Source organism: Mastigoproctus giganteus, chromosome 5, assembly GCF_048544385.1.
Source record: "Mastigoproctus giganteus isolate SK-2022 chromosome 5, ASM4854438v1, whole genome shotgun sequence".
Taxonomy (NCBI): domain Eukaryota; kingdom Metazoa; phylum Arthropoda; class Arachnida; order Uropygi; family Thelyphonidae; genus Mastigoproctus; species Mastigoproctus giganteus.
This window is the reverse complement of record NC_143579.1, coordinates 34,095,984-34,119,841: the sequence shown is the minus strand read 5'-3', so window position 1 is coordinate 34,119,841 and position 23,858 is coordinate 34,095,984. Positions and strand designations below refer to the sequence as shown.

Sequence of the window (23,858 nt, the reverse complement as noted above, 5' to 3'; positions counted from 1 at the left end):
TTAAATTGAGGAAGGTAAAGATTTCTTCAATATTTTGTCTGTCTTTTAGGACATGTTGACGATATAAGGTTTTACCTAAGTATGAGAGAGAAATGCTGTTTTTCGTTCTTTAGAATATACCGGACAGTCTATGATTAAGTGGCACACTATAAGTTGGAACTGACAACTAGTGCATATTGGGAATTCATCCCTGGTAAGCAGATACAGATGAGTTAAGTGACTGGTCAACAAGAATATTTGGCAAGAACAACTTCTTCCTTTTTCTTTGAACATAGACAAGATGCCCAATGAACAGGTTTTATATGGAATTATTTATTGTTTATTTGTTCTTACTAAATTTCTTGCCATTGCTCTCTACCTATTTGTTTAATGAAAAGTTTATAATCTGTATATGATATTTGGGGGGTGGAAGGAACAAAGTTTATCACATTTTAACTGCAGAAATCTGCATGTTCATTTCCTATAATTCCAGAAGTGCCCTGGAATACAGCAAATTCTGACTTCCTGTTGTTTTCCCTTGAGTTATGCTAACTTGTGATTTTATTGATGAGTGGGTGTGTCAGAAGTTGGCACTGAATTGCACATATTGTACTCTGAGAATCAGTATACATTAAACTTAGTGAAAATAATAAAGGCTTGATATTTTCCAAAGCTAAGAGCTAAGTCATATAGTTTTGCATTCCTGTGGAATGTTTTACAAAAGTGTAGAAACTGGAAATCCTACTGAATCTACTTTAGCATCTGTCTTTGAACTGTCAGTGTACAATTGGATGTAATAAGTGAACTGAGCTGAGTAAACTACATGTAATCATATAATCCTCTCACTTTGATGCCCAATTGATCAGAGTATTCATCTCTATATATTATAAATGTTTTTCATGGTAAATTTTCTAAAGATACATCTGGTGGTATATTGTCTAAGTTTAGGTTCTACTAGTTGGATAAATCTTGTAGCTGAATACCAATAGATCTATTTATTTGCAGACTGTTTTGGTTCATAAAGATATTCCCACAATGGGTATAATAGAATTTCTTGGTAAAGAGCAAGTGGAGGCCCATATGCTATTATGATGGATATGGTCACACCATAGTCTAGTCTTGATCTAATTAGACCTTAATAAAGATGCAGAAGGGTGTAATGATTGGCTCCCTATGTCATGGTAGAAATTGCTCTAGGATATTTATTTTCTTTAGGAAACCTATATGAACACGCTCCAGAAAATTTAGTTTGTTGTCTAGGAGAATACCAAGAAATTTAATGGTATGCTTAATGGGAATTCTTTGAGAGTTCAGGGATAATTCATTCTGGACCAGGATGCATCTGTAGTTTTCTACAAAAATGAACTGCAGTAGTCTTTTGAACAGATGAGTGATGCAATAACCATTATTTTGTTCCATGCATTATTTTATTTATTGTACTTTGTAATTGCCTTTCTATTGTGCACATATTTTGCAAATGGTATGAAATCAGATAAGGATCAACGGCATATACATATAGTTACAGAATTTATTTGGACTGAAAAGATTGTGATGCTAAGAACTGAGCCCTGATGGATTCTCTCTGCTCGGACAAATGTTTGGGAATAGGTATTATGAATGCAAACTTGATAAGTTCTATTGTTCAGGAAATTTTAAATAAATTTTGGGAGATGGCCTTACAACCCAAATTCATACACATCATGCAACATGCCATATCTCTAGGTTGTAGCAAATGTCTATATCAAGGGAAAAAAATAACTAAGTGCTCATTTTTAAGGAATACATTACAAATATTTGTTTTGGCTTTTACTATCAAATCTAGTGAGGATCTTGATTTTAAAAAACATATTGATGTAGACTCAGGAAGTTATTGGATTCCAGAAACCAAGTCAGTCTAGTATTAATCATTCTTTTGAGCAACTTACCTAAGCAGCTAGTAAGTGGAATGGGCCTATAATTCAAAATACTCAAGTGATCTATGCCTGGTTTCAGAAATGCAAGGACAGTGGAATGTCTCCACTGCCAGTTATTAGGATAGGTGTATATATGTATATTCTGTTGTACAGTCGTAGGAGACAACCAGGAAGGGACAACCATAAAAATGTCCCTTCCTGGAACATTTTTTCCAGAAAATGTGCCGTAACGGATCAACTTTTTTAATTTAACAGATTAAAAGTATGCATCATGCGAATACTTGTATAGTTTTTTATTAATTATTTCGTAGAAAATACATGGGAGTAATTAATCCATTTGGGCTATTCCAAGTTATCTCATGTACGCAAAAAAAAAAGTGTGCAAATTATACAGATTTTTTAAATAAATTAGTGCTTGAGCTAAAAGAAAGGCACAGAAAAAAACTCTTCATTACTCATTATATAAATAAATTTAAAAAATCAAATGGAATGCACAAGCAGTAACCTCCCGCAACAAGCAAAAATTGCGAGCTAACTAACATTCTGACACACGGCCGCTACAAGTGGACAGGCAAGGTAAGTGTGGGTCGCTTATGGGTGGCAGTTCAAGAGGACGCCGAAATATTTTCGATATTGTTTTTGTGAATTAATTTCGTGGGTTCAGTTTTTTTTTTTTTTTTTTTTTTTATTGTATGATGTGAGCAATACACAAAGGAACCAGTTTTTTTTCCTGCTTCCTTCGTGTATCGTGGCAGTGAGATCCAACCAGATAGTGCGGCACCATCGTGATATCCAAGCCCGAGGCGGGATTCGAACCTGCGACCTTTCGGTTGCCAGGCAGGCACTTTACCTACCTGGGCGTGGGTTCAGTATTCTGCATTTAGGATGGCAAATTATATTTTGCTTACTGGCAGCACAGAAATGCACGCTACCATTCTGACATGCTGTACAATATAAGAAAAACGAAAGCCAGTTGTCTGCTGCCAGGCGTAAGAAAATCCTGAGAAATCTCGGGATTTACCTGGCTAATGAAAAATTAGCCAGTAAATGCCCGAGAAAATACGTTTCAGTCCTAAAATTGGAGGTATTATTGTTTGCTTCGGGTATTATTGTATCCCTAGATATTTCGTGTAGTTCCAAATAACTTTTAAAACTAAAAACAAGATATCTCGGGATAATCCATGAAGGGATTAAGGGATTCTTCACTAGGACCTGCTGCAATATGTCTTCACTATGCAAGACTATTGTGCAGCTCAACTATAGTAGTGACTGATTGTAAGATCAGTGGTTTAGTGAATTGCAGTTTATTTTGTATTTTTCAGCTTGTTCTTTGTATTTCTGAAAGTGAGGCTCACATCATGATGCTGATATAGTTTGAAAAGTTTTATCAGGAGCATTGACAATGTCATAGGATCAGCAATATCTTGTCCATTCCAGTGCATAATTGGTGTAGTAGAGGAGCAGCTTTACCAATTATATTATTCCAAATTAATTTAACATCTGCAGCTAGTAATTACTGATGGAAGGCAGATCCATTCTTTTTTGCTTTATCTCCTTGCACAGCAGGATTTTGCCTTCTTGTATTGAATTAGATTTTTAGTAGTAGGATGTTTATGGAATAAGTTCCAAGGTTTGTTCTTTTCTCTTTTTGTATTGCTATAGTCTGCGTTCCACCACATTTTAGGATAACTACATATTCTGGAAAATTTTGAAATTGCTATACCAGAATGCAGTTGAAGAGACCGAACAATGTTTTCATCAACACTGTATGTTTCTGATACAGATTCCAGTTGGCATCCTTAACTTTCCATGTAATTCTTTTTTTCAGTTTGTGGAGGCATATTTAGTTAAATTTGTACAGATAACCAGGTAGTGATTACTACTCAAGGGATCCAGAGGAACAATGGTACACTACACATATACAAAATTCATACACTTTTAAATCTCTGGCATTGACAGCGTTCTGTTTCACACCCCCAATATATAGTATGCTGAGATGAGAGAAACCCCTGGTGCCGTTTGACACTAAACACACTCTACTCAAGGGATTGATCACAAGCCTTTACTGATGACCTCATACTGGCAGCGGTGGCAAATTCCAGGGTCCAGCTAGAGACCCTTGCAAACCACGTGCTCCAAATCCTCCAGGACTGGGCAAAAACACAGTCTGACCATATCACCATCAAAAACAAACTCTCTGCTTCTTAAAGGAACTCTCTGTATTATAACAGCGAGTGCCACAGATTAAAATTGGAAACAAGATTGTAAAGCTGTCAGAGCAACTCAAAATATCTTGGCATAGTACTAGACAGAAACCACTCTTTCCAAGCTCATCTCAAATACATTAGAACCAAAGTAAAAAACTATACTTCCATGGTTGCTAGGGTCTCCCATTGGGACTAAGTTCTCAACAAGCAAACCCTTTCGATGTATTACAAGGCTATCTTCATTCCTGTGATTACGTATGCAGCCGGAGTTTGGTTTAGCAAGGCTATGACTGTAATAAACAGTCATAGCCTTGCTAAACGCATGGTCCTGCTCTCCATCTCTCGTGCCTGCTGCACTGTGAGTACTCACGCCATCCAGGTCCTGGTGGGGCCCTTCCCTCGACCTGGAGGTGGTGAGAACAGGAATGATGTATCATCTTTCTAATTGTCTCAGACCTGCTGGGGTTCAAGCTGAATCTAACCAACAACCAAAAAATGGAGAAGAGGAGACTTCAAGCACACATGCAGCGAGTGTGGCAGGACCACTAGACAAATTCAACCAAGGGGGACATCACCAGGAGATTTGGTCCCAGATATCAGCAGTCTATCCAAAATCCCCAACATGGTTTTCTCCAGGCCTGTACGCCACATATTTGCTTACTGGCCATGGTGCAATAAAAGCAAAGGTAACAACCTTTGGCTTAGAAGAGGACTTTGCGTACTCCTGTGGAGGAACTGAGAACTGGGATCACCTCATGCATGAGTGCACCCTCTACAATGATCTCCCTGCCAGCTCATCACAAAGCTGACTTATACACAAAAAGGCAAAAAGAAAATCACCTACTGGATACTATAGAAGAGTATCAAGCTCTCACCAACTATGCGCAGCAGCTTTTTCTCAAGGAGAAGGCAATTAATTACAGGAATGTGATAAACCTCTCAACTAATTGAACCCTGGGACCCTGATGATACTGGAACAAAGCAGGAAAACTTGACCAGCATTGCCATCATTGATGTGAACCACCATCCATGCTACAAAGATGTCACCCACCAAAACAACTACCAAGTGAAGAACAACTTGCTCAGGTACCACCACCAAAATGTTCCAAAACCTATGAATAGAGACAACCTGCAAAAGACAAAAGGTTCATATACTTCTGGACATGACTCTCATGGATGTGACCAATAACATTATCTCCTAAATAAAGACTTCAACCACATGGACTGACACGCCGCCAGTGTGCCACTAGATATCAACTGCTATTCTTGGCCACCAGGCATTCTGAACTGGGTGCCCTAACTCAGTTCACTTTAACACTCCCCTCCCCTCGTAGGAAGGGGGAGGTGATGGGTTTCAGTCTACTCTCCCTCCCTGCCATCACCTTTTCTCCTGGTGGGGCATCTCCACTGACCTTTCTGGAGTTGTCTTCCCTATCATCCCATACTTCTGTTTCCCCCCTTCTTCAGTCTTCACCCCTACTCTAACTGAGGTGACCAGATAAATGCGCACATGAAAAAAGCCCACATGAAAATTCCGCACAGAAAAAACTCCACTGTCATAAATGCCCACATGGATAAATGCTCACAAAAAAATGCTCGCATTATTTTTAGTTTACAAAAAACAAATTATTTCATATTTCAAAAGGCAACAAAATGTATTTATATATTTTATTTCTACTTCTACACGAGGTATTTTAATATAAAATAGAATATTTGGATGTAAATGTTTGTAAGGGAAATTACAGGAAATAAAATGCTCTGGTTTTATTGCAACTAAAGTCTTTTATTTTATTTATAAAAATAAATTATTTTTTCTCTGTCTTATGAACATTCAATACTTTTTGGTTTTTTTATCAACAAACAACTAATTCAGACATATTTCAGTGATTTATTTATTTGTCGAGGATTTGAATAGAATTTTCATTACTGTACGTTAGCCAATCTCTGCAAGTATTTCAGTTTGTCTTTTATCTGCTCATATTCCTGCAGAAAAGTGGCAACCAAGTCATGCAGTGCATCATATCTTCTTTTTTTCACCTCTAGACGGACCTGCCTGTGCATTAGCCAGTGTCAATCTGTGGCAAGCCAGGTCCCTCTTCAGTCCAAACAAAAAACCACACGATGGGATGACTGCAGTAGAATAGGGAATTAAGTGCATTGTGAAATCCCTCACAGCAGTTTGTGGTTTTAGGCAACCGTTCAAGAGCTGCATCATGATGATTCCATATTCTTGTTGGAAACTGGGTGATCTCTACTGGCTGCACCCACAATGTATGTGGAAAAGAAGTACGTGAGCACCTCATTATAGCTATCTTCGTCTGGAAAGTGGCAGCAAGCTCATCAAAGACACTCCTCACATCATGGACTGGGACAGAGGTTAATGCATCAAGAGACTTCAACTTGAGTTTTATATTTATATGTTTCAAATTCAGTCTTCAAGCCAAAATTGCTGAGTTTCCTGATGAGACTCTGACACAGATGGAAATAGCACCCTTTGACCTCCGCATGTGGAAAGGCAATCCTCACTGCATTCATGCAAGCCTTCACAAAATCCACTAAAACCTTGAGGTGCCAGATTTGGAACCAACAGCTTCACGATTTCAAACATTCTATCATAAGTATCCAAGTTCTTTTTCTGTAACAAAATGTAAATACATGGTGGATATAGGCAGATGAGTTACCCACCTTGGCATGCCATGTATACAGTTGGTAAAACATGTTTGGAACTTTATCAAAGGTGCCATCACCATAAATTGTATCTTTGTTCAATTCAACCAAGAGTTCTTTACCACCTAAAACCAGAGTTCTGTCTGGTTCATCCAGACCTGAATCATGAAGTATCAGTTGACGGTACTTCTCAGGAATGTCGAAATTTGTTGTGGATTAGGCAAATGACCATCTTTTTGTGATTGAGAAGACTTCTCGCAAGGGATGATTGTTTGAGCATATGGGCCAGTACATCGTTACTCAACTCTGACAACGCATTCCCCATCATATTGCGAGGAGGAGTAGAACTAATTACTCTCATGTATTGCCTCATTTTGCTTCTGGCAACGTTGGCTTCTGCTTTTTGAAGACAGAAATCATAACAATGTTTGGTTGGTTGTTGTACTATGTTGCCATCTTTTGTCTTCATAACTGAATGACAATTTAGGGTGCAGCAGGTAGAGATCCCCAGTTTCCAATAAGAACATGGAATCATCATGATGCAGCTCTTGACCGGTCGCCTAAAACTACAAACTGCTGTGAGAGATTTCACAATGCACTTAATTCCTTATTCCCAGCATTGTGTGTGTTTTTTGTTTGATGGACTGAAGAGGGACCTGGCTTGCCACAGATTGACACTGGCTAATGCACAGGCAAGTCCGTCTAGAGGTGAAAAAGAGAAGATATGATGCACTGCATGACTTGGTTGCCACTTTTCTGCAGGAATATGAGCAGGTAGAAGACAAATTGAAATACTTGCAGAGATTGGCTAACTTACAGTAATGAAAATTTTATTCAAATCCTTGACAAATAAATAAATCACTGGAATATGTCTGAATTAGTTGTTTGTTGATAAAAAACCAAAAAGTGTTGACTGTTCACTTTGTAAGACAGAGAAAAAAATAATTTATTTTTATAAATAAAATAAAAGGCTTTAGTTGCAATAAAACCAGAGCATTTTATTTGCAGTAATTTTCCTTACAAACATTTACATCCAAATATTCTACTTTATATTAAAATCAAAAGTTTTATATCAAAAGTTATAGTAAAATACATCATATAGAAGTAGAAATAAAATATTTTCTTTTTTTTTTCTATATATATAGGCCCTTGACACTGAAATCTTAGGAAAATAGGTGGCAGGGCCTGCTAGAGTACTTACTTCTAATGCGATCTCTCTCTCTCTCTCTCTCTCTCTCTCTCTCTCTGCCTGACCTGTCTCCTCGGGGAAAAGTGTGGGCAATAGGTGGTACCACTAGGGGCCCAATGGCTAAAAGATCAGAGGAACAACACAAACACTTTTTAAAATCTCTGGCCTTTACAGTGTTCTGTGTTTCACAAACAGAGTACACAATGTGGAGATGGGGGAACCCCTGGGACCATTAGACAATGAACACTTTACACTTTACTCAAGGGATCATTCAAATTTTGAGAGTATAAATTTGGAGAGCAGACTGTTTGGTCAAATGCAGGTCTTGTACCTGTGGGAAGGTGTATATAACTATGAGCTCTAGTATATAAGAACGTTAAATTTGCTTTTAGCATTAGAAGAGGCATATGATGCATGAAAGCAAGCTTTCATGCATCATACGCCTCTATACAGCATCAGCTAAAAAAAAAAAAAAAAATCTATCTCATTTCACACATCCATTTGTCCAGTTCTTCCTTGAATTTATTTAAGCTACCAACTTCCACAACAACAGATGGAAGTTTGTTCCAGCAATCAATCACCCACTGGCTAAAGGCAAATTTCTGCCCATCTATTCTACAACTGTCTTTCCTCAATTTGAATTTAAAAATCCTTACATGTACCACAATTTAAAAATTGTACATGTAAGGACAAGCACTCCATTTCTTAGTCATCATACTTTTGACCTGGATTATGTTTTGGTCTTGGAGTTTTTCCATAATTTCTTCCTCAGCCACCTATAGTAAGTCCCATTGAGATATTAAACCTTTGGAGGTATTCAAAGTAGCACCGAGTGTGACTTTAGTGGGAATTCCACCAAAAGTAGAGATTGTTAATACCCATTCCGATTGTCGAAGTTCTGCCATTTCAACAAATAGATCACCTGACTAATCTGTGGACCATCTGAAGAGGACCAGCACTAGTCTCTAAACATTTATGCACTAAGGAGGGTGATAAATTGCTTAAAGGGTTATCATTAAATGAGTGCAGAATAAGGACACAAGGTATTTTATTGTTGGTAATGTCTGTTTTCTCTTTTAGTACTGGAAGTCACAGCATTTTCACCTCTGTTCCTTTCATCTGGACAGGTGATCGACATGTTCCTGAACTAGTATTGTCCATATTTGTTCCTTTTAGCACTGAGGGTTAACTTTTCCTTCCAAGGTTTCTGTCCCTGCCATGGGGAGGCAGGAGCAGTGCCACTAATAGCATTAATAGAAAAAGAAACAAAGGTGATTTCCTTTCTGGGCCTCTGCCTACTTCTTGTAGTGCAAAAGAGCTACTGTAGTATGAAATAGGGAAAACAATATTCATACACACAAAAGAAAACACTATTTGCCAAAAAAGCTCTTTAGAGATGCTCTGAAAATTGCACCGATATTGATTAGCCACAAAATGCTTAACACCTGGGCCTTTTTTTTTACATTATGCTGTTGTTTTTTGTATTTACATAGCATATTAGCATCTGAGGCCACATTGCGCTGTTATATTACTTGCAAAGTGTTCCAGTTGTTACATGTCCCAAAGGTTTTTCAAAAGATTAAGAATGCCATTGTTGATTACAAGTTTGAGTAGTTTAATAATTTTGACATCCAAATGTCGCAGTTACTATTTTCCAGTTCAAGTGCTAATTAGGGCATTTTTGGCTATACACTGTTGCATAAATAATTCTAAATACCCTTTTCTTTCTTCCTTTCTCTTTTCTTTTTTCCCTTTGGGTAGCCAACTAGGTTAATAGAAGCTCATATAACTGAGGTTTTAATGTATAAAATATTTTATTTTTTATTTTGTAATTACAAAAAAAAAAAAAAAAAAAAAACCCATTATGAATATATCTTGTGAAATGACTGTTTCACAGACACCAATATTGCAGTCAACCAAATGGTAATCCTATATGCGCTATTGCAATGGCAATATATCAATTTTCTTACATTATTTTTTATTTAGAAAAATAATAAAAACTTTAACTTGTTGTTGCATAATGCCTAAAATACCTTATGAGTAATACAATTCACACAATTTTTTTTTCAAAAGACACACACACATTAAATAAAAATTAATTAATCAAAGAAAAATTATCACCTTACCCCCCTTATATCTTCTGGATTAACATTCATTGCATGCAGAAGTTTAATACATTCCTTACTTATGAACTCAGATTTATCCGTTGCTGAATGCAATTGAACAGATCTAGTAATACTGTCACATACACCATGGCCCATGAATTTTGCGGTTTCAATGGGTGCATCTTTCTTTCTAACCTAAAACATTCAATTAAACAAATACTGTTCATTAGATTGATTGGAATATGCACACACACACACACACACACACACACACACACACACACACACACACACACACACACACACACACACACACACACACACACACACACACTATATATATATATAAAAATAAAGGAGAGAAAGAGAGCAAGTACAGATATGAAAAAATGACAGGAGAAAGGAAAGAAATAACAGAGGAAAAGAGATAAAAAAGAGGAAGAAAGGAGGACAAGTAAATATAAAATGTATAATACATTTAAAACATAGATATAATCTAGAAAGGATGTCGCTGTACAACTGTTGGAATTACAAAAAACAACAGCAACATTGTGTCTCTAGGTCTGATGTAAAATGCATGTTAATAAAGGAAAAAACAAGTTATAAGTATAAATTTTATATTAAAATTAATAGAAATGAATAGAAATCAAAATAACTTATACAATGACTTATAACTTATACAATGACTTCTTAATTTAAGCAAGGGTTACATTTCAGAATGTTTCGTGCAATTTAAATTCAGGCATAATGTAAACAATCACCAAAAAATGTGATAATAGGCCTATGAGAGTAACTCTCACATGCAGCTAAGTCAACCCTACCAGTACATACCATTCATTTCTTTGGTTAGAAGACTGGGCACTCTAAAAGAAAATGATGAGCAACCAAAGAATTCATTCATCTTTATTGATTTACTTATTTATTTATTTTTATTTTTTGTAAGTAAGAAAAAGTATGTTCACTATAACCAACATATACAGTACATCACAAACAACAATTGAGAGAGGGAGATTGGGGTAGATGGTGATCTTAGGCAGAAGGGTTCACTTCTGTAAAGGGAAAAATCATGTTTAAACAACATGGTAAGCTAATTTTAATCATTCACGAGCTGAATGTAGGAAATAATTTTAATACTGTTTATTTGGATTACTACAGAGCATTTGACTTAGCATCAGATGAGAGGTTACTCTAAGACAGAACATGTCGGGAAATTTTCCCAAATAGATCACAAGGTGGCTGCAGTATAGGAAGCAGAGGGCTGTGATTAATGATTACTCTTCAGATCGGACCAACATAAGAAGTGGCATTCTCAAAAAACCAGTACTGGGACTATTGTTGTTTATGATTTTCTGAAATAACACTGACGAAGTAACACAGGCCAAGATGTCAAAATTTGCAGAGAAGTTAATAAGCATTGACAAGCAGTACTTCTTCAGAACAACTTAGATAGACTTCAAGAATGGATCAGTAAGGTATTAATACTAGTATTACACCGGTGTGCAAAACTTAAGGACGAACACTATTTCTAAAGTTTACAACCACAAAATCAAACAAAAGAGCATGTGATGATTTGCATAACTGTGGCCATTCAGTAGAAAGCTGGTGCACATGCAAAAATTTGAATCGTGATGAGAGGGCTCATATAAACAGATAAAAGCAGCAGTTCAGCAGTTATGTGCAAATTACTGAATGGTGAACATGATTGTTACAGACATTCGATTGGTTTCATACAGGACAACGAAATGGCCAGTAGACAACATCTGAATGACTTTACCTAGGGTCGAATAATTGAGAAGGTCAAGGAAGGTTGAAGTGCGAGGAGTGTGGCTGCAGAGTTCGGTATGACCCATAGCATCGTCCTACAAGTGTGGTCGGCCTTCAGAATGATAGGTACAGCTGTTTGAAGGACCAGTGGTGGTCGTCCACGAAAAACAATGCCCAATTACGACCACTATATACTCCTAGGGGCCAAGAGGGACCGACACCAGACAGCAGGATCCAGTGCAAACCAGCTACACAGGATGCACGATATCGTGGTTTACTGTGGCCAGGTGACTCCACAAAGGTGGACTGTTTGCCCGATAGCCAGTACGCTGTGTCCCTTTAACACCTGCCCATCGGAGACACCGTTTACAGTGGTGCATCAAACACAAGGACTGGACAGCAGTGCAATGGGGCAAGGTGCTCTTTACTGATGAGAGTAGATTCAGTCTCAGCAGCGATTCTGGACGTCAGCTAATCTGGTGAGAGGTTGGCACATGGTATCACCCCGCAAACATCACTGAAAAGGATCGCTATGGTGGTCGAGGTGTTCTCGTCTGGGGAGGAGTTATCTTGGATGGATGTACACAACTCCAGATACTGGAAGGTGGTACTGTAACTGGTGCATGCTACTGTACTGAGGTAATCCTTCCTCATGCGTGTCTGTTCCGAGGTGTGCCATTGGCCCTGAGTTCATGTTTATGGATGATAATGCCACACCCCATTGCACTGCAGCTGTTGATATGCTTTTGGAAAGTGAGGGCATTGTTTGTATGGATTGGCCTGCCTGTCTCCCCCCCCCCAAATCTAAATCCCATCGAACACATATGGGACGCTCTGGGGAGCCACTTAGTGGCACATCCACACCCACCAGAAAATGTTTACCAGCTGAAGATTGCACCGACAGAGGAATGGACAATGTTACCGCAAGAACTTATCAACATTGTTTTAAGTATGGACAGGCGGTGCAAAGCCTGCATTGACATTAGGGGTGGCCATATCTCCTACTGAGGGCTACCTCTTCCCTTTGTTCCATCTTTGGCAGTGATGCATCTGTATCATGGCAGCCAGTGCTATGATGCCATTTTTGAATAAAGTCCCTCTGTACCGTTTTGTTTCTGTTGTTGTGTCGGTGTTGTTTCCTTCATCATTTCTGTACCTCACAAGGTTCCTTTGGTATGTTTTTCCAATATTCAGGTCAAGCCTATGAGAAGCTACAGGTGAAAACCTGACTGGTCCTTACGTTTTTCATGCCAGTGTAGTATGGAAAATGATGCAAGAAAGGAAGCTTATAAAGCATCAGCCAAAAAAATTTAAAAAAAACTTACACACCTCTCATCTTCCATACCTTTCAAGAATTTATCTAGTCCCTTGAATTTATTCAAACTACTTACTTCCACAACAACAGAGGAAAGTTTGTTCCAACAATCAACCATCTGCTGGCTGAAGACAAACTTACGCACATCTGTCCTGCAACCATCCCTCCTCAATTTGATTTTATTGTCCCCTCATGTACGTAGTATCAGCAAGAGGAAGAATGCCATCAACATTTAGCTTACTCAATCCATTCAAGGCCTCAAACATCTCAATCAGATCTCCTTGCAGGTACCCCTAGTTTCCAGATGCTCCAATTTGCAGAACTGAAGCCTTTCTTGGTAAGTGCACCCTTTCGTTGTCTTCACCAATCTGGTTGCCCTTCTCTGCATCCATTCCAACAGATTTACATCCATCCTAAAGTGAGGCTTCCAATACTATATACAATACTCCAGATGCAGCCTAAACATGGCCTTGTACAAAGAGATAATCACCTGCTTATCCCTGGCTAGCAAAGTGTCTCTATTACATTGGCAAAACCCCATGAGCTGTCCTGACAGCATGTTAGAGAATTTTATGTCTGACTGCACAATTACTCCCAGGTCTTTTTCATTCTCCAATGCCCTGAGTGTAGTACCACACAGTTTTTAAGTTTCTCTAGGGTTACTGCTACCCATGTGCAGTACTTTGCATTTGTCAAATGCCATTTCTCAGCCGATTGACTCAATTTTCCTAGATCTCGTTATAGTTGCTCATCCTGATGACTGTCGTTAACCACCTTGCCAACCTTTGTATCATCAGCAAACTCAGACATCAAACATGATATACTTTGATCAATATGGTTGATAAATATTGAAAACAACAATGGACCCAATACTAAACCCTGGGGAATTCCACTAACATTAGTCTACATTTGGTATGTTTGGTATGTTTAGAGCAGTGCCCACTGATAACCACTCTTTCTTCTTCCATTTAACCATCCCTTTATCCATAGTAGTAACTTGCCTTTAATGCCACATTGCTCCAGTTTGTACAACAGTCTTTTATAAGCAACAGTATCAAAAGCCTTCCTGAAATCCAAATATATGATGTTAAATTTATTTCTTGCATCCAGTTCCTTTGTCACTGCATCATAGTAACCTATCACAGTGGTCTCAAACTGACAGCCCGCGGGCCGCATCCAGCCCCTGAAGCAATTTTACACGGCCCGCGAATACATTTCAATTATGTATTTGTTGTAAATATGGTGCTTATAATTTTAGAGACATAGAGATGTGGACTGAGCTTATGTACGTGACTGCTATTGAAGGAAAAAGAGATAGAATGAATAGGTTGGGGCTTTGTCTTTGTCACTGTATGCTTGTATGCCAGGCCACGTGACGGATAAGGTGGGAGAATTTCCCATGTCGGTACAATCAGTAAATTTCGTTTGCCAGCCAACAGTTGGTGGCGTTCAGTATTGTGGTGTTTCCAATTTTTTCTATTGAATTGGTAATTCTGATATATATTTTCCTTGAGTCAGTCACTAGTTGGTTAGCTGGATGCACAGCTGCGCAGTGCATATTGCTATATAGATGGAGACAAACTAACGTACGGCCCATCAGCTGCTTTCAAATCGTGCATTCGGCCCGCATGCAATTTGAGTTTGAGATCACTGACCTATCAGATTGGTTAGATAAGACCACCTCTTGAAAAATCCATGCTGTGATTGCAGTATAATTGCATGCCTGTCCAAATGGTCCTGCATTATTTGTTTAACCAGTGACTCCATTATTTTCCCTGTAACACACATTAAGTTAACGTTAAGGTCTGTAATTTACTCATGTCGCCTTTTGATCCCCCTTTATGAATTGGGGATATATTTGCACTTCTCCAGTCCATAAAGCCTTCCCCTGAATTCAAGGATGCTCTCATAATTATGGCTAATTGTTTGCTTACCTCCTTTGATGCCTCCTGTAACATAATTGGATATCCTGAAACATTTTTGGGAGAAGCAGCATCAAATCTCCCCGGAGGACGCTATTATTTTGGATCGTGCACATGGATATTGGGAGCGTAAATGGCTCGAGGGTTTACGGATTAGTTCATCCAGTAGGAATATCATGAATAGAGATAGAGGTATACGTATTAATCCTATCTTTGAAACAATTATATTAAGGTCGGATGAACGATTTTCTTTGCCACGTTCCCGAGACATTTCCGCTTCCAGTTCTGACCATGTGCCGATTGAACCACGTGGAGAAATACCACGTGTGGAGGTACCGTGAGCCTGCTACTTAAGGAGATGTTGCAGGAAGTCATATCACTGTTGAAGAAGGGAGCTGACGCTCCCGAAAGCAGGCGCCTCCGTAGCCAGGTGGGAAGGAGCAGCAGTGCGTAGCACACGCTTCTTGATGAGACCGGGGTTCAAGCCCGTCACCACCAAATACGGAGGATGCGGAAAGGTCAGGGAATGACCACCGCATATCCCGGAGCAATATGGCCTTAGTTGCTAATGCTCCTAAAAACCAAAATAATAACATAATAATAAGCTCCCGAAAGCTTCAGGTTTTTAGCGCTTTTAATGTTTTATATTTTAGCAAATTTTATTGTAAATGATCTTTTATTACAGTTTTTAGCATTCCGCAATAGTTTATTGTAAATATTTTTGTGTAAAGATTGTAGTCATATTAAATTTTATTCAATGGTCGGTGTATGAATTTATATATTTTTTAGACATAATTGGATAGATTCCATCCACTCCAGGTGCCTTTTATGTCCATCCTCAACAATCGCCTCCACTTTTTTTTTTTTGTTAGTTGTTGGTGCTTCTGTGGCCATAATGCACCTCCCAAAGTTTTTGCACTACTCTGATCTAAGCCTGAGGGGGGGATTCGAACCAGCGACCTTTGGGTTGCCAGGCAGGCACTTTACCCACCCAGCTAGCCCAGTCGGCTCTCCTCCACTTTCCATTCAGTTATCACACAAAGTCATTTAGCTCCTTGTTTAGAGTTTAATAAAGAATTTCTCGTGTGTCAATGTAGATGCAAATTACCTATTCAATTTGTCTGCAACCTAAGCAGGGCCATCAACAGTTAACCAATAGACATCAAATGGTTCAGCATGATTCGATCCCTTTCTTCTACTGTTAGTATAAAATAGATATCTTTGCTGTTTTTCTAAGCATTCTTTGCCAGAGACTTCTCATAATTTGCCTTAGTTTGCCTAACCTTTGTGACTTGGTTGCATACTAATTTATATCTTCCATATCTGTATCACCTGATAATTTATATGCATCCCATGCACTTTTCTTCTCTGTTTCAATAGTCCATCTGACATCCATTTAGATCTAAGCCTTGAACAGTATTTTTTTTTTTTTTTTTTTTGATATGAAAAGCTTCTGTGATTACTTCCTATTTAGAAGTTGCTGTTGGTAACATCATCAGTTAGTCCCACTGCACACAATTTAAAAACTGTCTGAGACCTCTGTAGTCACCCTTATGAAAGCAGTCCTTCTTTCCTTCCTTTTACCCTTGACAGTAGTTGTCTTTAATTAAATTCCATATTGGTACACTGTGATCACTGCCACTCAGCGGGTCTTTTACCTGCAGATTCTTAATGGATGAAGAATCACTGGTGATAACCAGATCAAGAGTTCTGCTTCCTGTTGTTGCCTCTCTAACATGCTGATGTAGAAAATAGTCAATTTTTGAAGTGGCGCAGCTCAGGGGAGAACTAAAGGGGGGGGGGTCTCCTACAATTCAAGGCCTTATGAAACAAGCTGTTTGTGCAATGATTGCTGAAAAATCTGGGATGGGACATGATACAGTCATGGGGGATGCTGTTGTGAGTGTTTGGTGCAAGGAGTATGAGGAAATTAGATAAGAACTCAGCGTTCTGATGGGTGTTTATGAAACCTTGAAGAACAGAAGGGATACCTTTGAAGGAATTGAAATGTACTCCCCATCAAGCTATCAGCTGCCCACCTCAATGCCAGATCCCACACTTGTGCATCAGGCAAAGTTGCAATTGGCAAGGCAGAATGCACTAGTCTCAACAGAAGTAGTTATTGTCAGCAACTATTGTAAGAGAAACAGGAAATATATTGTGCAAAAAAGAATAGGTGGAATAGGACCAGAGTATGTCTGCCAGGGGTCAAAAGTAGATGACATTTTAGAGCAGATATCATCTTTTAAGGGCAGGAAAGGTGACACTCTTGTTCATGTCAGCACTAATAATTTTAGGAGTAAGAGATGTGAGGGCATACTTAACAAGTACAGGGCAATATTGAGAAAAGGTTGCAAGCTACAATTAAATTTGAAAATATTTGCAATGCTGCCCACACACACAATAGGAGGGAGTACATGTTCAATCAAAACCTCCTGGAGAGATTGTGAATGAGAAAGAATTTTTCTCAGTGTGCTCAGTGATTGTAAACACGAGACTTTTTACACTTAAATAAAAGAGGTGCAAGAATATTGATGTTATCAAGGCAGTATTAGGTGGCTGGGAAACTGATAGATTGGGGGATAAACAGCCTAATAGATTAACTAGAGCAGTGGTTTTCAACCAGGGTGCTGCAACAACATTCCAGGGGTGCCACGTAATTTGGGTTTAAGTTACTTAAACTTATTATTATTTTTTAATTTATATGTTTATTTCATTATAAAAAGGTGTACAGTATCTTTTTAATTTTGTGGTGATCTATAATTGATGTTTACTTAGTACCTCTACATAAAGAATAAAATTATATACTGTATACATAAATATAATATATAATATTATAACAAATTCCAAAGTAGTGTACATGGAAATACATATGCATCTGTTCTTACTCATAGTCACCCAAACACAGCCTATATATTTGCCTATTCCACAGTAATCCACAACCAGGCTTGAAATTCTTGACACCTTACTTTTCAGGCTGCTGCATGTTCCAATAGAAACAGTGCAAGAATCGCTCTAGTTCAGTGGTTTTCAACCTTTTTTTAATAACGGTACCCTAAGTAATTTATTTTATTTTGCAGCAAAATAAAATAAATTACTTAGGGTACCGTTATTAAAAAAAGGTTGAAAACCACTGAACTAGAGCGATTCTTGCACTGTTTCTATTGGAACATGCAGCAGCCTGAAAAGTAAGGTGTCAAGAATTTCAAGCCTGGTTGTGGATTACTGTGGAATAGGCAAATATATAGGCTGTGTTTGGGTGACTATGAGTAAGAACAGATGCATATGTATTTCCATGTACACTACTAATGCTAGGAACATAGTAAATAAATCTGATGAATTTGAAGTACTGATTAAGTCATAAAATGTAGACATTGTGGAAATATTGGAGACATGGTGTCACTGACATAAGGGATGCAGAATTTCAATATTAGGATCACAATATGTACAGAAAGGTCAGACAGAACAGGAGGGGCGATAGTGGAAGATACCAAATTATATATAGCCTCCTTTTGGAGGCTATATATAATTTGGTATCTTCCACTATTTTTTTGTTAAAAAGAAAAAAAAAAAAAAATGGTTGAGAGTACATACAATTATGACAGCATACAATGCCTTTACCTCCACCTGAGATTTGTTAGTAAGCGACACATCCATACAATGAAGCACAAGGGGGACATCATTTGATGAGTTCTTTCCTCGATGTAATGTCAGATGTCAGTGCATCAGTTACTAGCTACAAACAAAATTGGGTCAATGAATGACAATACAAGTCATTCATCAACCCAATCAGCTCTCTTCCTGCACTGCTAAAAATGCTGACATGATGGTATGGCATGAAGGCACATGGAACAACAGGAAGTGTGAATACAGCCTACCCTTTTTAATTCATTTCCTAATGATACCTGCTGGTACAGTTAACCCATGTTGGTATCATGATGTTTGAAATCTGACATACAGTCATGAATCCACATAGCAGTCAATCAATGGATCTGATAATTATTCAGTGCTGATAATTGTTTGATAGCTCCAGATTCCATGCAATCAGTGTGGTTACCTTCCTGTGACCATTATAAACAACACCTCTTTCATTTCCTGCAGTACAATCCACATGAGTATTGATTTTTTTTGTACTGATCATCCAGTCCATAACTCCATTCAAAGTCACTCTGATGTATGTAAAATCTCCAAACAAATTCCAAACTGCATTCCCTTGATAAGACACTGCAGCTGAAACACTTTAGAAAGCATTGGAATCTACTATAATAAACAAAATAATTTGGAGTGAAATTGGTTATATGGCTTCAGTGTTACTTTGTTGTTTTGAGAAACTAAAAAGACATGTCTCCCTCCAGGTGCGGCTATATTCAATAAGTTAATTAAAAATAACAAATAAAATTATAATAAATACCTTTAACTTTAAAATGACAGAACGACCCCTCATTTTTGCTTTGTGTAACCTTTGGTGCACTTCTATTGATAATTCTTCTAAGAACTTCACAGCATCACTTTCCTGGAACAAAATATTTAAATGAGCTTTTAAACTGCTTGCTTAAAGGAAAAGACTTACAAATTCTTTCCAAACTTTCATTAGTCAATGACTAAAATTGCACAAAAAATTAAGTCTAAAAGAAAGATAAGAGAGCAGTTCTCCCACTAATAGGTACTACTTACACAATGAAATCTTATACCATAATTAACTTCTGCAGACACAGATTTTCTTTGTTTTATTGTTGTAAGCATTCTGTCATCTATCCCTCTACAGTGATTATACAGCAAAAGTCCAATTTTGGGACCAAATTTTCTTCTCAATATATCCAAAGACACAGACTGCAGTTCTGCACATGTGTGTACTCCAAGAGATTCTATACGAGCTGCCATGTGTCTTCCTACGCCTATATTAAAAATAAATAAACAAAAATAACATTTATTTTTATATATATTTTACGGCATGTTAAAAGCAGTAAGTGTTATTAACGGGCACTGCTCTTCTTGGACTAATGTGGGACTCCACTAATGTTATTAGTGGGAGTCCTACAGGTTTCAGTGCTGGGCAGTTTGTTTCTGATATTTATTAATGATATCATTGAAGACAGATCAAATTTAATGTCCAAATTTGTGTATGATATGAAGGTTGACATTGTATGATGCTGAACAAGACAAAAAATTTGGCAGATGGGCTGAAAAGGCAATTAAGATTTAATATTGACAAATGTAAAGTGCATTGTGGTACACACTGAAAGTAGTGGAGAAAGAAAAAGACCTGATGGTAATTGTAGAGTCTGATATGAAATTTTCTGAGCACTGTAGACAGGTTGCTAGGACAGCTTGTGGGCTCCTGTCAATGATATACAGGAATTTTGTTCACACAGACAAGGAGGTGATTGTTCTGTTGTATAAGGCAAAGATTAGACCACATCTTCAGTATCACGTATAGATCTGGAAGCATCATTTTAGGAAGGATGTGAACCTTGGAAAGCAAGATTAGTCACCGAAAGGGTACTCTTACTATAAAAGACTTCAATTTACAAACTGCAGCATCTTGAAACTAGGCACTTAAGGGGACAGGACCTGATCGAGGCAACAGATTGAGTAAATTAAATGTGGATGGCATTAGGATGCCCAAATTTACATTCCTTGCACATACAGGGATATAAATTTCAAAAAGGATGGTTGTAGGATAGATGTCTGTGTAGTGTTGGGGCACACACACTCCTGGTAATCAATGTTGACATTTATTGAGGGAATGGTTCATTAAAATACAAGAAGAAAAGTCTACACTCAGTTTGAAGTAGGAGCAACGGTTTTGAGTTGGCATTAGCATTAGTTGAGGCATATGATGCAAGAAAGCAAGCTTCTACAGCATCAGCCAAAATCACTCCAAATGTTTGTCTAGTTCAGCCTTAAATTTATTTAAGATATCAACTGCCACAACAACAGATGGAACACTGTTCCAGCAATCAACTACCCGCTGGTAAATGCAAACTTCCACACATCTATTCTACAACTGTCTTTCCTCAATTTGAATCTATGCCCGCCTCAGGTTCTTAATCTCAGCAAGCAGAAGTATCTTGTCAACATTGAGACTGCTCAAACCATTCAAGACCTTATACACCTTAATCAGGCCACCATGCAGGTGCTGCTGCAATTTGTAGAACTTAAGCCTTTCTTCATAAGCACACCCCTTTGTTCCTCTCACCAATCTTGTTGCCCTTCTCTGTACTCGTTCTAGCGACTCTACATCCTTCCTAAAATGAGGCCTCCAGACCTGTACATAGTACTCCAGGTGTGGCCTGACCATTGCCTTATACAAAGGGATAATCTCCTCCTTGTCTCTGCTAGCAAAATTCCTATATATCATTGACAAAACTTCATGACCTGCTCTGGAAGGCCCATCTACACTGCTCAGAGGACTTAATATCTGATTGCACAATTATCCCCAGGTCTTTTTCACTCTCCACCTTTTCTCTTGGGTTACTGCTACCCACATGTAGTACTTTGCATTTTGTCAATGTTAAACTTCAGTTGCCACTTCTCAGCCCACCTGCCTAACTTTTCTAGATCCTGTTGCAGTAGCATACTGTCATTAACAACCCTGATATACCTTCATCAATATCATTGATAAATATACAAACCAAAAATGGAGCCAGCACCAAACCCTTGGGGACTCCATTGGTAAAATTAGTCCACGTAGAGCAGTGTCCATTTATTACCACTCTCTGCCATCTCCCACTCAACCATCTCTTTATCCATTGCAGCAACTTCCCCTTATTTCCATACCACTCCAATTTATGCAGCAGTCTTCCATGTGCAACAGTATCAAGAGCTTTCCTGAAATCCAAGTATATGATATCAAAATTATTTTTTGCATCCAGTTCCTTTGTGACCACAACGTAGTATCCAATCAAACTGGTCAGACAAGACTTTCCCTTAACAAACCCATGCCGGGTCTGAATTATTATTGCAGTCTTGTCTAGGTGTTCCTATATCACTTCTTTAACTAGTGACTCCATTATTTTCCCCAGAACAGAAGTTAAACTAACAGGTCTATAATTATTTGTTTCATTTTTTGAACCCCCTTGGTGAATTGGGGATACATTTGCACATATCCAGCCACGGGGACCTCTCCTGAATCTAAGGATGCTCTCATAATTATGGCTAAGGGTTTGCTAACTTCCCTTGCTGCCTTCCTCAATATAACTGGATAGATTCCATCCACCCCAGGTGCCTTTTGTTATGCTTAACTTCAACAATTTCTCCTCCTCTTTGCTTTTAGTTATTACAAAACCACTTAGCTTCCTGCTAGAGTTTGATAAACTTCTGGTATTCCCCTCCTTGAATAATTCCTCATGTGTGAATGAAGATGAAAAATACTCATTCAGTTTGTCAGCTATCTGAGCAGGATCATCAACAGTCAAACCACCAACATCAAGTGGACCAATCTGATTCACCCCCCTTCCTTCTAGAGTTTACATAAGTAAAGAAGTCTTTGTTGTTTTTCTTTGCATCCTTTGCCAAGGACTTCTCATAATCAGCCTTCGCTTGCCTAACCTCCTTTGTTACTTGATTACAGACTAGCTTATATCTACTGTAGGCTTCTGTGTCACCTGCTAATTTATATGCATCCCACGCATTTTTCTTCTCTGCCACGAGCCTCATTAGTTCATCTGATATCCATAAGATTAATTCCCTGAAGCTCTCCCACATAGAATTCACTGTTTTTAACATCATCAGTTGATCCCACTGTATAGAATTCAAAAACTGCCCTAGACTACTTTAGTCATCTTTATGAAAACAAAAACCCTTCCCTTTACCCTTGATGGTAGTTACATCTTTAAGTAAATCCCACATCAGTAGACTGTGATCACTGTCACCTAGTGGTTCTTTAATCTGCAAATTCCTAATGCATAAGTCATCACTGCTGATAATCAGATCAAGAGTATTACCTCCTCTGGTTGCCCCTCGAACATGTTGCTGAGAAAACAATCCACAAGTTCCAGTCAATATCTGGAAAGTTAATATCCTCCATTACAAGACATTCTAATTTACTGGCCCATTCTATTTCTCTGCACAACTGTTCATGGTACTCATCAGAGTCATTAGGCCTATAACATACTCCTACTCTCATTTTCCCTGTCCCAGTGTTTATGCCACACCAAACAGACTCAACATTGCACTGTCCACCCGTGTCAGCTGGATGCACTTCCTTCGATTTTTTTGTGTGTTTCTTAACAGCATAACCCCTCCTCCCTTCCTACCCTGTCTGTCCTTTCTGTATACATTGTACTCCCCAAATTCTAATTCTGCACTACTTATATCTGTGTGACACCATGTCTCTGATATCCCAACAATATCTGTCTTTGATACCTTGATCAGCACTTCAAATTCATCAAATTTATTTACTATACTCCTGGTATTGGTGTACATGCAAGTACACATGTAGCTGTTCTTACTCTTAGTTACCCTAACACAGCCCATGTATTTACTTGTTCCATGATAACTCTCAGCAGATCTTGAAATCCCCAGCAACTTGCTCTCTAGGCTGCTGCTTATTACAATAGAAGCAGTGCAAGAATCACTTTCGCCTCTACCTGCGGCTATTATTTATCTTTTAGTTAGAGTTAAACAGACTAGTGATCTCATTTCTGCTTCTAGCATTTTCCAAACATCATGAAGTGGGTATGCAAATCAGATTTTGCACAAAATGTTATGTGAGTTGTTGTACTGTACTTTTTATAAAATGTGTTGAAAATGTATGGCTGCAATGAATGGACTGTTGCTGTGGTATAGTAACTTC

The 23,858-nt window shown here is 38.2% G+C and overlaps 1 protein-coding gene across 1 annotated transcript in view; it reads right to left on the bottom strand.

Annotated features, from left to right (window-relative positions):
• LOC150085296 (translesion synthesis protein REV1-like) overlaps nucleotides 1-23,858 on the bottom strand; it is a 195,165-nt gene that overhangs the window by 55,638 nt on the left and 115,669 nt on the right. The window contains exons 10-12 of the mRNA XM_090374516.1: nucleotides 19,736-19,956; nucleotides 19,473-19,574; nucleotides 10,082-10,255 (exon numbers count right to left, since the gene is read on the bottom strand). Coding sequence (XP_090230642.1) covers nucleotides 10,082-10,255; nucleotides 19,473-19,574; nucleotides 19,736-19,956 — 497 coding nt within the window. The remainder of the gene's footprint in view (nucleotides 1-10,081; nucleotides 10,256-19,472; nucleotides 19,575-19,735; nucleotides 19,957-23,858) is intronic.